We start from the raw sequence: 13,856 nt of genomic DNA on the forward strand, positions 1-13,856 counted from the left end.
ACATGCTGGCAATCGTTTCTTAGACGGACACATCATGCAGTGAAGCTGCCGTAATAGTGGCAGAACGATCGATTCGTACGCTAAGTTGGCTGTGGGAAGTCCGAGCACTTCGTTCTCCCCCGGCGCCTAAATACATGCTTTCTAGAACATATGGCGGGTATCTGTAACTGTAACCTGTATCATGAGTACGCAGAGAGTGCGCCATGCTTGCTTGAAAACGCTGATGCCGCTATGCAATGAATTGCCCCATGAGCCGGTGACGCCATGCTATGGATCGTAGTAACCGAGTGTAAGGATACCTCAAGGCTTGGAAAGTTGTTCCTGCGACATAGTCAGCTTGCCTGCACTGAGATGGAGAATAGCTGAACGAACGAACCTTGCGAAAAACAGTGAAGAAACCCACGGGGATGGCAAGCTGGCAAGCCAGGCATATCCAGAACTAGAGAGCATTAGCCTCTGCCGCTTTGCAGAATACCCATAGCATCATGCTTACCCATCCGTTACCGAGGCCGCTCAGATTGCTGGCAATGCTTGGGAACGTCGGGCCTGGTCCGACAGAGTTGAGCCCGTCCGCACGCGCGATGATGGTCGCAATCGAGCCAAGCACTTGTGCGCAGACGAGTGCCCAAGTAACGTGCGCTCGCACCATTGTCTGTAGCAGTAGCATGCCAATGCCGACACTTTGAATGGTATCGAGAAGACCCAGCCAGAGCCACAAGCCTCTGCCCAGAAGCGCGGATGCGAGCGGTGATCCAGCCCACGGCAAGTACGTCCCGATGTTGGATACACCCCACCAGATTTGAGCCCATCTTGGAGCCAAGAGGCCAACCGCAAATAGCGGGACGAACCAGCTGTGTGTCTGCGATAAGATTGAAAAGTACCACAGTACCGCTGCCCAGACCACGACAAAGAAGAAGAGGACCAGGAGGAAGACAGCCCAGCCGGGTGCGTGCTTGGAGGCGAAAAGATAGCTCCAGTTCCTCCCATAAGGCCCGGATAGGAAGATATTCTGCAAGATGACAGCTATCCAGAACCAGATGATGACTTTGCGACGCATGACGCTCTTGTAGAAGTCAGGCACGGCACCAGGTTTCTGTAGGTAGAACTGGGGCAAGCCGAAGAAGAGAACGAGACCAATGGCCCACAGGAGGAGCGCGACGGGTATGCCGATGCCGGTCAAGGCAAAGCCCAGATCACCGTTGCCGCCGGCGTCAGTATGTCGGGTCAGCTTGGCTCCCCAAGCCCAGAGGCCGACGGTGTAGAGCTGCTGCGTACCCTGGATGGCACAAGCGCGGAAGGCCCAGTCCTTCACCGGCGCCGCACCAGTCGTGCCGAAGTTCTGACTGAAGTAAAAGCTGCCAGCGCTGGAAGCGGTGGCGTACATTATAGTCGCGATGAACTGGACCCAGCCGCGAACGACGGTGCTGCCGAAAGGCGCGAAACCAAGCAGCCAGAAGGCCATTCCATAGAAGAGGAAAGGCAGAGCTAGCACATAGCGAGCGGCAAGCCTTCGGTACATCACCCACCAAATGATCGTGTGGGCTGCGTATACCGAGGCAATGATGTAAAGCTCTTGTGCCGTCTGACCCACCTGACCGGAGAGCAGGGTGATTTGGTACGAGTTGGCTGCTAAAACCTGACCAAGAGCGAGAAGCAACGTGTATACCGGCCAGTCTCCGACCTTGTACATCAGTAGCCGCTTTAACCCGGTCGGTGCCTGGTAGTTCTGGGGTAACAAGAACTGGCTCATTGGTTCCTCGGAGTCGATACCCTCATAAATTGATCCTGCAGGCGTTGGCGACTGTTCTGCTCCATGCGCGGTGTTGCGGCTCATCTTGGCGATGTGTAGCCGGTTGAACCATTGCTTCTCTGACTTTTCCAGGTACTCTTCGATGCAGAGCTGAGACTCTGAGTTCTTACCATTCAGACTCTCGAGCTTTTTCTCGAACGTTTTGTAATAGAGCCCAGTTGGGTCGGTAAAAAAGGGCGTCAGTTCTTGCGGCTGTCCTTTCTTCTCATCCATGACCTGCTCTGTTGATAGCGGTGTCATTGGCCGTGGCGGATCCTCACGGAGTGGTGTGTGAGGGTGCGACAGGAATGCAAAGCTTGTGGTGCTTTCCGTGCTTGGTGTCACCGTTGGCGACGCAAAATATGGGTTGAAGTTTGCTGCGCGTTCGGGCGGCGTCGGCTCGGCAGACCTAGTGCCGTCTCGTAAGTCGAAGTTGAAGTCATTCATCCGCGACATGCGCTTAGCATGCTCTGCACGCTCTGAGCTGATGTGCTCCTCATGCACGGACTCGGGTTGCCGACCACGTCTTCGCCGCTCTTCTTCCTCATCGTATGAGATCCGGCGCATCTCGCTCGATCGGGCACGCGTCAATGGTTCTTCTGGCGGAGAATGGCCAGGACCATGCCGCAAGCCAAGTGACAGCCCTGCGTTGCCAGTGGGCGTGGTAGCCCCAGAGCGATCCGGCGACCCGCTTCGTGTGCCAGGTCGGCTGTTCGTTGGCGTGGTTGAGCTGTTCGGCGTCGCCCAACCGCTCCGCGGTGTTAGGGATCCCAGATTCGGCGTGTTCCAGCCGCTAGACACTACGCTCTTATCATCGAGGCCCATCTTCTTCGCAGATATGCGATCCATCTGCTGCTTGTGGATATTGATCGAAGTAGTCTGCAAAATCTCCAGGTCCTCCTTCCACTGCGCGACCGGAAACCGCTGCTTAGCAGAACGCGCTCTCATCATTGCCCGAGTGTCATAATTCGACTTCAAAGCACCGGCTATAGCCATCTTGAATTGATGCATTTGGTGCTTCGTAGTTGTTGACTCGATCGTGTACCACCAGCCGGGCATCTGACCAAGGCCACCGACTCGGGATCCGACTCCCAAAGCACCCTTTCGACCAAACTCGACGGCTACCAGACCGAACGGCTCGTCTCTGCTGGGAATGAGTGCAAATTCAGCACCACTAAAAATGAATGGTGGTAGTGCGGTGAACTCGGGCTTGGAATAGACACGGCCAGGGTACTTCTGCATCATCTTATCGAGCTTCAGCGCCGCAAACTTGCCATACAGGTCGATGGTTGGCCCCACACATATCAGCTGAGTATGTGGATACTGCTCGAGCACAGCCGGGAAGACGTCGGCAATGAGGTCTATTCCCTTTTGCATCGACCAGCGTCCCACGAAAACGAAGAGGTCGGCATCTGCTCGCTGTTCGAGGCCTGCCCACTCTTGTGCCTGTCGCTTGAGTCCAGCTCGGGCGCTCTCGAAGACTTGATCAATGTGGATCTCGTCCGGACTAGCAAGCTTCTTGTCCCACTCAGCCACGTCTGATGGGTCTGGGTTAGGCAGAGCGCCGATCTTCTTCAAACCCCAAAAGATTGGATACCGCGCCCATGAGCGCTTGCCGTACTTCTTGCTGACACCGACAGCTCCGAAGCCTTTCTGATGGATTCGGAGGATGCTGGCACCGGCGTGCAGAAGGTTGAAGACCTCACCGAACTGCACGTATCGCTGCACCACCGGCTGAGGAAGGTTGAAAACAGAGCAGATCTCCGCGACTTCGCGAGGGTTGCGCATGGGCCACAAGCCCTGAAACTCGGCGTTGTGAAGCGACAAGCAGCAAGGTACGGTGTCTGGCAGCAAGTAGAGCGGCGCAATGGTACCGTGATAGTCGTTTATATGGTAGATATCCACCGGAAAGCGACGCATGGCTTCAGCGATGCACTGATTCCACGCAGAGTAGTATATGGCGCTGTCCAGATCGTCCATGCGCGCCGGATATGGTTCCTTCGACGTCTGTCTGCGGAAGACGGGCGCATCCAAAAGCATGTAGGTGATGTTGTTCAGCTTGTGATACTGCACTTGGACCTCGTATGTGCGGCCGAGAATGGTAACGTCAATCGGGAGGCCTGGTTGGTCGAGAGGATACTCGAGGCCACCAGCGCAAGGGACAACCCACACCAAATCCTGATGCTCTAGGTTCTTACCCATCAATTGTGCCATCACGCCCAGACCGCCAATCTTGACCTTAATTGACCAGTCCGCAATGTCGTATTCCATTGTTGCAATGAGCACAGTCCGTCGTTTCTTCTCAATGATGGCACCGGTTGTGACATCACCTGCAATGAGCGAATGCTGCTGATTGCTGTTGCCCATGGTTGGGCTGATAGCCCTCGGCGTCGAGGGCGGGCTGGCGTCTTCCTTCTCCTCAACACGTGCAAAAGCTTTCTTCACCATGGCCACTGGAAGCACGCTTCTCTTCTCTGATAGACCAATCTGATTGAATTTCACGCCGTAGTAAGCCCGCGTGTACAGGTATACTCCGCCTGTTGCGGTACAAACTGGGACGATGAGTAAGAGTAGCCAAAGCGCAAGCTGCAGGTACCGGCTTCCTGTGGGCACAAGCCAGTAACGCAAGGTTCCATCGTCGAACAAGATCTGCCAGGACAAGAATGGTGACTGGGGACCCAGGTTTGTGATGTTAGTGACAACCATCTGAAGCGACGTAGGCGCAATACGTTCGAGAACGGTATCATTATCAACATCGCCGAAAGCGAAGCTGATGTCAGGCTGTCCGTTGGATGCCATGCCCCAGACATTGACCTGAAACTGTGAGGGCCACTCATCCATGAAGTCGAAGGCCCAGGTGCCGTTCCCCAGCTGCTGCATTTCGTTAGGCAACCCTGAGTCGAAGCCGTATTTGTTGTACGAGCCATGTATGTGAAGATGTGGGAAACGCCGCGCGGGACCAGCACTGCTGAATAGGTCACCTTCGGTTACGTGATCGCTACTGCCGGCCGCTGCAGACCAATATTGCACTTGAACATGGTCGCCGGTCCAGCTTTGAGCCTCATTACCATTCCAGCTCTGGGGGGGAAGCGAAGCGTTCCCGGATACGTAAGGCATCCAGTCAGACCAAACGGCGCCGAAAGACATACTGAAGCGCCACATGTCCGCACCGGCCGCCTTGTGGTTGATGTAGAGGCCGTCTGCAGCTTTGATATCCCACTTGGATGGCGAGCCGTTGAAGAGCAAGGAGTTGCTGTAGTTGGCGCTTTTCGGAAATACGATTGGGTTGTCAGACTGGCCAATGCGGAACATGAAGTGGTCGTTTGAGTTGGTAGACATATTGTGGTCAGAGTTCGTGACGTTGTTGATGTTCACAATGTGTACACCGTCGTACACATTGTCCAGAGTAACCTGTGCGCGCCATATGGACGGCGACGGCCCGTAGAAGTACGCCTCGAATTGGGGATCAATGGTCCCGCAATTGACATTACTGCTGCTGTAGTGCGCCTGCTTGCCTGATTCAGTCGTAGAGTTGACGCTGAAACTGTTCTTGAACGAGTCGCAGTCCATGTTGGTGGAGAAACGAACCTCAAGACTCACAGAGCTTGGCTGGTCGGCACTGGTGTTGGAGAGGATGCGTGCATCGTGGGCCGGCAAGAACTTCGTGATAACCGGAGAAGGTGCCAGCCATTGGCTCTTGGGCACAAACGCCTTGAACCCGTAGCGCGTCATGTTGACTTGATCCATGCACCCGTTGGCAGTCTCCGCGCCTTCAAGGCCGATTTGCACAACTGAAGTGGAAAGCGTCCACTCGTCGAAGGGGTAGAAGAGATTCTTGACGGTGGTGTTCGGGTCGAACGGCGCAATGATCGCATCGACGGATGTGCAGTCGGACGTGTATGTATTCGAGTCGTTGTAGTTGGAGTACAACAGCCACACGCCTTGATTACCGAACGTGCCTTGACCGGTGAAGTCTTGGACGCCTTCGAAGCGGGCTCTGAATACACTCCAAAGGCCAGTCTCCGTCGGAACCCCAAAAGAGCCAGGAAGCGTATATTGAAAGGTTTGGTTTGACAGCTGAGTAAGGCCCCATCCATCGTTAAGCACAGGGTAGCGTTGGCGCATCTCGTACATTTGCTTCAAGAACCCGTATACTGGATGTGACGGGTCCCGATGATCGAGACTCACCCCATCGTCCTCGCACGCCACAAGACTGCTGTTAAGAGGTGCATTGTTCAAGTTAGTGTCGCCGACTTTGTAGCAGCCGTGCATCTGCCAGGCTTGCGCTGAGGACATCGCTTGACGACCGTAAACGTAGTTGCTCGCCGTACTATCAAGCGTGTAGAATGCTTGTTCTTCGCCCCAGCTAACCAACGGGATACCAGGCATAAGCAGAGTCACCACAAAGTCTCCAAGCAATTGTCGCTCGGTCCCGTTGGTGAGACCTGGCCATCGGATAACATCCTGATTGGAGACACCGTACATATGCCGCGGGTCAAACTGCCCAGTATAGGCGTTGTTCATGTCGTTCGACGCCAGAAAGGTATGCCACTGATCTTGAAAATTCACGGGCGCATCGTTTGCGGCCAAGAGGTCTCCATCAAGGCCAAGAAAGCGCATGAGCGCACGGTAGGTTGAGTAGTGGAAGGCTGCAGCATCGAGCGCCGAGTGACTAACATCGCGAATGTATTTCGTGCCGTTTGAAGTTACAGCCTTCGTAAGGTTATTCACCATCATACTGGGCTCCTTGCCTCTTCCCAGGTAGATGGAGGCATCGGCGTTGCCGTTCACCATTTCGCCAGCGATGAAGAAGTTGGTTTTTCCAACCGTTGCAGCGCACTGTCTCTGGTAACTTGAGAAATTGCCGAGCGAGTCCACCGTGATCTGCATCGCCTTGTCCATACGCCAGCCATCAATATCCAGCCCTTGAATCATCATGCAAGAGAAATGGTTGATTTTGTCCAGTACACTCGGTCTCCAATCGCGTAACCTATCTTGAACACCACCGAATTTCGACAACTGCTTCTGCCACTCGGGATACGTGCCGAATGCTCCCACATCGCCGTACTGATCAAATTCACTATCCATACATCCAGTCATCTCTTTGGTATTATTGTCAATGACCTGATGTCCACCTTGATCCCAGAAGCGAGGGTATGGTATGGCGCATTCCTCTTGGAAATCGTTCGAGTGGCTGTAGTCTCTGTAGGTCGTCTCCGACTTGTAGAACATATCGTGCTCTTTGAACGACCAAGCTGCGCTAGTATTGGCATACCCTTGGAAGGCGAAGAGGTCCGACATTGTAGCCATCGTGTTGTCGAAGATGACATACATACCTTTAGCGTGTATCGCCTCGATCGCGTCCCGGTACTGCTGAATAGTCCCAAGATGATGGTCGAGGATAGTGTGGTCGAGAGGGGAGTACTGGTCTGCCGCCCACGGAAGGTTGATCAGATTGCTACCAGCAATGTAGAGACCTCGGATACCCATGCCGTGGAGATAGTCTAGAGAATCTTGGAGGCCCTTAATGTCTCCACCGTGTCGAAGCTGCGTACCATAAACATCGTGCTCCCATGATGTTCCATTAACATTATCATTAGACGGATCGCCGTTGACAAACCTGTCAAGAAAAAAGCTGTAGAAAGGAAACCGCCAGTTGTGTGGGCTCGGGTTGTAAGAGTGATTGCTCGGCCACGCAGGCGGTGTATAATTAAGTGGTGATGAAGCATTCTGGTTGGCATTCAAATTCCAGTCTACCTCGGCCTCATCGTACCACGAAGCCGTGATTAATGTCGGTAGAAGAGTGAACGGTAAGAGCTTGGGCAACAACATCTTGGGTGGCGCGCAGAACTTGTAGTGCCGCAATGGCGGATGTCAGGCAGGCCTCGTTACCTAGACGGCATGAAGAGCTGTTGATGTTGGAGGCAGGTGTCGTATGAGGGTGGTTAGAGTATAGCAGCGCCAAAGGAGTGACAGGAAACAGTCAACGATATATCTGAATAAGCGTGCGTCTGTCCAATGTATCGTCTGTTGGTGGTGGGCTGTAAAGAGCGGATGTGCGACAAGCCGTCGCCGTGACAATGAAGGTTGTACAAAGTCGTGCAAGGTATAGGCCAGACGAGTGTCGTCAAGGGAAGCTCTCAGAGCATCCGGCCGGTGAAGTGAGGATGACGCGCGGTTGAAGCAAACGTATGACTCCGACTAGGGCCGGTTCGATCAACAATCAGTGGCAGCGCAGCATAACGTCTGAGAAGCAGTCGTTGGTGGACCAAGAAGAGAGTGCGTGCTGCGAATTCTGGACTTTGGGTTTGCGCGCAGTTCCCAGTGCCAGGTTCCGTTCGCTGGTGTGCAACAAGGGGCGAATGGTGGAGGAAGTCGCGGCCTACCAGATTAGTATCTTTGCTCAAACGTCAGGCAAGCAAGCAGGCAGATCGGAACAAGCATGTGTAAGTAACGAACGGTATTACATTAGATGAAGAGGTTCTTACACGCGCTCCGTGAGGGCCGTGAGAGACGGCGCAGTCTCGAAGATCTTTCGAACAACGGCCGCCGACTCCACTTGATGCGAGCAGTACCCTGCACGCGAGCAATACCCCGGCTGGAATACGGAGGCAGAGAGATGAGGCCCCTGACGGGTTGACCAGTGTCTGAGCGCCATGAAGCCCGACCGCCGCACTGACCTTTACATCTACCCATTGTTACACGGTTGGTCCCATTGCCTCACTGCCGGGTAATGCAGGTGCAGCAGAAGGCTGATACCAATCACTTGCCAAGTAAAGAGTGCTCTGCATGACAGCTGCAGGTGCACCGTTCTGCCATAACGACTTTCTGAATGCTTCTGGGGATGTTCCTGGGCAGACGTTGGGATGGAAGCAAATTAAGAAGCGGTACCAACCGCCAGGCCTTCCACCTGACCTCTAGCGTACGCTGCCGGCAAAGCTTGGCGTCTGCCCTTGTTTCGCTTTTGTGGGACGAACGCATCCTTTGCAAATGTACCTGCAGAAGTGCCTCTGTCAAGACGGGTGTTAGTGAGATTCACGTCTGTTGTATCGGACCCGAGTATTGGGTCCGAGTCGCCTTTCTAAGCTGCCATCTATGATTCGTGAACGTGTTTCATAGGCCGAAGAATTCGACGGCCCATTTATTGAGGTTCTAGGCCGCCGGCAAATCAGGCTTCGCTCTCTCTCTCTCTCCCTGGCTAGGAAATCCAGGGGCAGAAGACGATCTTGACGAGTGTGGAAGGCTGGAAACAAGCTACTCCCGCCGCCAGAACGTGTCTCGGTTGTGGCGCTGGAATTGCGGGAAGTTACTGACGCTCCTTCACGGAACTCTATAGACGGTGCAGTGACGACGAAAATTCTCCGATGCGCAATGTCCACTGCATACCAGTAGACCCTTACCAGCACGTCTCAACAGCATGACCGAAGCATTGTTGTGTGATAGACTAGGAGACAACAATACTATTATTGTGATCTCCGTTTCCTGACTGAATCCATCTTGAGTCGTAAGGTCGAGTGTCTGGAAAGAATTGTAGGCTGAGCAGGGTGAAATCTCAGTCCACAGCCGTCACAGCTGATGGCTGAACGCATACATCGTTGCTCATCAGACTTCACATTAAGGAGACAATGAGTCCCACTGCAAGGCCTCGAATCGCGGTGACCTCCTAACGCGACTGTGACGACGGGTTGGAAGTCACATGTCGTGATTGTGGAAGAATCATATCTGCCACGCCTTTCCACGAGTGCGACTCGAGGAATAGTAAGGACAAGGCTCATGGCGTTGTACTTAACAGCTCCAAAGCAGGTGAAAACACTGCCCAGGTTTGTGCTCTTTTGGGGAGACAGGACTTGTGTCGTGACAGATACCGTTGACCTCAAATTACGTCAAGCAGAAGCAGCACCTTCCGCGTACTTGCCGTTTACGCTCTGGTGGCCGGATGTATATGGCTGAAATTCACTCCTGCATACGTACAGTCATGCGGTCGCGTTGGACCACATAGCAGCTCATATCCGAATGTGTCGCAAAGTCCCATCATGCCTACGGTCTCTCGGCCCTTGTGCTGTCGGTGAGGTCTAATCGTCACTATATGAAACTTGGGTGCAACATCATTCATCCACATACGGCCACAGATGACAGAAAACAGTGGTTCCCGTCCGCTCACCTCTCTTAAGCTGTCAATCGGCAGATTAGTAGTGCGGTGGGTGACCACGCATGAATACCTGCTGCTGTATGTTTTGCTCATTTTGCCATTCCCTGCGAGGCTGAAGTACGTGGGGTAGTACTATTAGGACGACCGAGGGGCACCAAGGAGCACGAAAGGCGGGCCGGAGCGACTGCTTGTCGAGGGTGAAGGAGGTAAGCTTCGATATTTAGTCAATTGATGTGTACAAAGGCTCGGAAGCACTTCGGATTCGGCCATTATCACCAGCTCACAATGCACTTTTCTCGGTCGAAGCCACCCCTCAGCTGCCGCTCTGGCTTCACAACCTTCCCTTGCAATACTGTGAAACGAACAACATTCTCACAGTCTTCCGGGCGTATCCGCGCAAGCCATATGCACTGCGCCGCCTCGCCAACTTCCTGGCTCTTGGTTCTGCCACCCACCATCCCACCTACACCTGCATCGGTGCCGTTTTCCATTTGCTCCTCCACCGATCTGCTGACCTCAGCGCGGCGGTAGACAAGCATATTTGCGGAGTACTTGTGACCTCCAACATGGCTGATGAAGTAGATGCCTACTCCACCCGGTCGCTCGTCGCCGAGGTCACGGTAAAGGCCAAGTGGGCGGAGGTGGCGCTCGAACTCTCGGCGAAGTAGAGGCGCAGACTGACCACAGCGAGCGTCACGCGTTGCTTGCGAACAGAGAAGTATCAGGTACTTGTGCGGGCAAGATCGTAGCGATAGGCCGTCAGGGAGCGATTCTTGCGATATCTGTAAGCTGGCAAGGGACGGTAGGTCTGCAGACGACTTGGGCTCATCGGAATGGCCGTTCACGAGGTTACCAGTAGTTGGCAGAGGTTGTGTGTTCGTTGATGCTTTGTTGATGACGCTTTGAATAAGCGCTGGCGTCTTCTCTGGCGTCACGTTATCCACGAATTGGAAAGCAGGTAGCAGTAGCACGGTTGTCGCCCGATGATATGTCCCCTTCCCATCGCCCTCTCCATGAAAGTCTGACGGCGTTGGCATATTCGACGCACTCAACATCAGCTTCCCACCCTGCACTGCCTCTCGGTGCTTGCCTACAGCCTCCATCACGCTGCCCTTCTCCTCCTCCACATCTCTCACCCAATCCGTCTTCCCTGTGGCTACGATTAAATGCCGATCCCATCCGTTGATCTGCCCGTACAGCTTGTCATCCTCGTCGATTTCGAATTTGCGCGGGTAGTGTACCGTACATGATTCGCAGTCATGCAGACACTCCTCGCCATCTATCTCCGGCTTTGTGCGCGGAAACAGGGCGTCCGTCGTCTTAGCGGTATAGAAGCCATCATCTCGCTGAACCTTCTCCGAGAGGTTCACAGAAGATGCATTTGGCGTGAGACGGTCAGTGAGTGATCGTAATAACGTGCCCATTTTCTTCTTGGGAGACCTGAAGCTGGGCGCCATGAGTAAGGTTGCCTTGCCTTATCAGATCGGACTGGCCGGAGTATCTCCGGATTATCGGATCTATCACCCGGAGCGGAGCGGGCAGCGACAATGCATGTGGCGGTGGATCGGAAGAAGCGGACCGTGAGCTCGTTGCGATGGCGATCTCTTAAACACGCGTTCGAGTATTTCTGGACATTTCGTATTCCGAAAATTGTGACTGTTAGCAGGACACAATCCTCCTTATACTGCGGCTTCCCTTCAGACTCGGCCGAAGCCGCAAGATTGATCTCGGCCACGGCATGCCGATGCAGCGTAAGCATTGCTCGAATCATCAGTCGTGTTCATACCGTGTAAGACGTACATTAGTGTGGGGTCCGACGTAGTTGCACCGCCAGACCTACCCAGATAGCGCTCGCATCTGGATCGCCGGTTAAGCAGACAAGATTATGGATAGCCCACAACAAACGCCTGCGTTAGTATCGTTCGTCCGCGACCGTGGCTGAACTCACGCATATCATCCTGGCCGGCGCGCCTGAGACCAAGCATCTGCGGTGGGACGAGGATCTATTACAGACATTCGACGACCCTCTCCGACGCTTCCTTGGTCAGGCTTCTGCTGTTGCTAAAAGCACACAGGACTCTAGCCATGCCATAGTCAAGTGGCGGACGGTACCCATGCATAAGCGGGCAGCAGCAAACAGTACGAAACCGCAGGACGTGTCTCAGCCAACGCAAACCAGATCATTCGACGCCTCATACAATGTGGAGGACCGTACGCGATTTCTTGAGCATACTCTCGCGCTGCTGGATAAACTCCAGTCTTCGCAAATTGCGCCAGCGGACGAGACTACAATCATGCCGTCAACATTTCCTTCCTTTGCAACAACGGGACAAGCATTGCTGGTTGACGCAGATTACCCCTTCTCGGCGGCTGGCCATTCTTCAAACACTGACGCATTGTACCAATCACAGCGGCGACCGACAAACCAACTCGCTCACGCTAGGTTGGATATTACCAATCTTCGAAAGATTCCAAACGCCCAGGACATCATCTCTATCCAGCCACAGACAGTGACTGTCAACGTCCTGGCAGCCACTATTTCTGTCTCGCCCTCGCGAACCGTCAGTCTGCGGAAACGTACCGGCGAGATGGACATCATTGAGCTGGTGATCGGAGACGAGACGAGGGCAGGCTTTGGTATAAGCTTCTGGTTAACGCCTCTCGACAGCCAGCGTATAGCATTTGATGAATTACGCGACAACCTTCGTCGCTTGCGGCCCGGCGATGTAGTGTTGGTGCAGAATGTAGCATTGTCCCCCTTTCAGGGCTGTGTCTATGGACAGAGCTTGAGCAAACGCTTTTCCAGGAACGCCACGACTGTCACAGTCCTTCGTGAGCAGCAGGAACTGCCAGCAGTGTTGCGGTCCAAATTCCAACAAGTGGCGCTATGGAGAGATCAGTTCGTGGGCCGGGATGACGACCGTACCTCGGTATTGACATCAGGTCAGCTCAAGGCAGGCACCAAGGAAGCGTTGCCTCCCGACACCCCGCCATGAGAAAGAGCGGCTTGAGCTACCTGAAGTCGCCCATTTTATCGGCTGAGAGACACAGCCAAGCATCGTCGCTATCGCTCCACTCATCGAAGCACATCTGCTTTTAGTAACGAGTAAGCTTCTCGTGGGCAGTGCCACAGTCTCGTCGCGCGGGAGTAGCTATAGTGGCTCCGTCAACACATCGACGTTCTCGCGCTAATGGGCCAGCTTGTAGCAAGACAATGGCTGGCACGTCTTTCAAGCCGAGCTGATGGATGATCTCAGCCACCATCCATCTCCCAAGACCCTGTCCACGCAAACGCTCTTCCACCCACACCGACTCGATATGCAGCACCTTCTTGGCCGTTGCGACTTTACCCTCGTACTCCGGCTTGAAAAGCTCGTTGGCCAAGTAATTCTCCACTTTGTTCAGCTTGGTGCCTTCATCGCAGTGTGCCACATCATATGCTTGACATTCGAGCCACATCTGACCGAGGCAGATGTTGCGCATGTTGGCAGCATCGAGTAGCTGTCCCTTCAGCATACCTGCCGGGTGGTCGGCAGAGAAGTTGAGCTTGTCGGCACTCAAAGGTAGGTGCAAGTATAGTGTGGCCGCAAAATTAGTTATGTGCGGATGTTCCTGCTCGTCACGGTGCTCACACGCGGCACGGCCGAGGTAAAGCTCTCTTTGATAAGGTGAAAGGGCTTGCTGCATGGCCAAAGAGGTGCTTCCGCTTGCCATTGGGTCACGTAAATGACTTGCCATTTGCTCCTGCGACTGAGTCATCGAAGTGAAGTATTACAGCAGAGTTGTCGTCGTTTTCCGCTCGCAATTCCGTAGCGGATCCTAACGTATGCAAAAACCTGGCAAGCCGGTTGTATTTGAAATTCCTTTCGAAGAAGGGCAGCGCCCTTACGGCACGACCGCGAAGTAATCTATGTACAG

At 54.0% G+C, this 13,856-nt stretch overlaps 4 protein-coding genes across 4 annotated transcripts; 1 reads left to right on the forward strand and 3 right to left on the reverse strand.

The window, feature by feature from the left end:
- Positions 1-29: 29 nt before the first annotated feature.
- Positions 30-7,621, reverse strand: BAUCODRAFT_105352 (glycosyltransferase family 5 protein; the record flags this gene model as incomplete). The annotated part of the gene is made up of 5 exons (XM_007676760.1): positions 30-321; positions 377-439; positions 494-2,114; positions 2,244-4,090; positions 4,235-7,621. The coding sequence occupies 5 exons, from the start codon at positions 7,619-7,621 to the stop codon at positions 301-303; spliced, it is 6,939 nt and encodes a 2,312-aa protein (XP_007674950.1). The 3' UTR covers positions 30-300.
- A 2,458-nt stretch (positions 7,622-10,079) lies between these two features.
- On the reverse strand, positions 10,080-11,372 carry BAUCODRAFT_32212 (uncharacterized protein). Its single transcript, XM_007676237.1, has one exon. The coding sequence runs from the start codon at positions 11,360-11,362 to the stop codon at positions 10,211-10,213; it is 1,152 nt and encodes a 383-aa protein (XP_007674427.1). The 5' UTR covers positions 11,363-11,372; the 3' UTR covers positions 10,080-10,210.
- A 113-nt stretch (positions 11,373-11,485) lies between these two features.
- Positions 11,486-12,934, forward strand: BAUCODRAFT_121106 (uncharacterized protein; the record flags this gene model as incomplete). Its single annotated transcript, XM_007676761.1, has 3 exons — positions 11,486-11,689; positions 11,855-12,336; positions 12,382-12,934. The coding sequence occupies 3 exons, from the start codon at positions 11,486-11,488 to the stop codon at positions 12,932-12,934; spliced, it is 1,239 nt and encodes a 412-aa protein (XP_007674951.1).
- A 50-nt stretch (positions 12,935-12,984) lies between these two features.
- Positions 12,985-13,805, reverse strand: BAUCODRAFT_417087 (uncharacterized protein). The gene has a single exon (XM_007676762.1). It carries the CDS (start codon positions 13,695-13,697, stop codon positions 13,035-13,037), a length of 663 nt encoding a protein of 220 aa, XP_007674952.1. The 5' UTR covers positions 13,698-13,805; the 3' UTR covers positions 12,985-13,034.
- Positions 13,806-13,856: the final 51 nt, after the last annotated feature.

Source organism: Baudoinia panamericana, assembly GCF_000338955.1.
Source record: "Baudoinia panamericana UAMH 10762 unplaced genomic scaffold BAUCOscaffold_4, whole genome shotgun sequence".
NCBI lineage: Eukaryota > Fungi > Ascomycota > Dothideomycetes > Mycosphaerellales > Teratosphaeriaceae > Baudoinia > Baudoinia panamericana.

Bases quoted from the DNA above. Each gene is read 5' to 3' on its own strand.
- BAUCODRAFT_32212 (XM_007676237.1), bottom strand. From the start codon at position 11,362: ATGGGCACGTTATTACGATCACTCACTGACCGTCTCACGCCAAATGCA.
- BAUCODRAFT_417087 (XM_007676762.1), bottom strand. From the start codon at position 13,697: ATGACTCAGTCGCAGGAGCAAATGGCAAGTCATTTACGTGACCCAATG.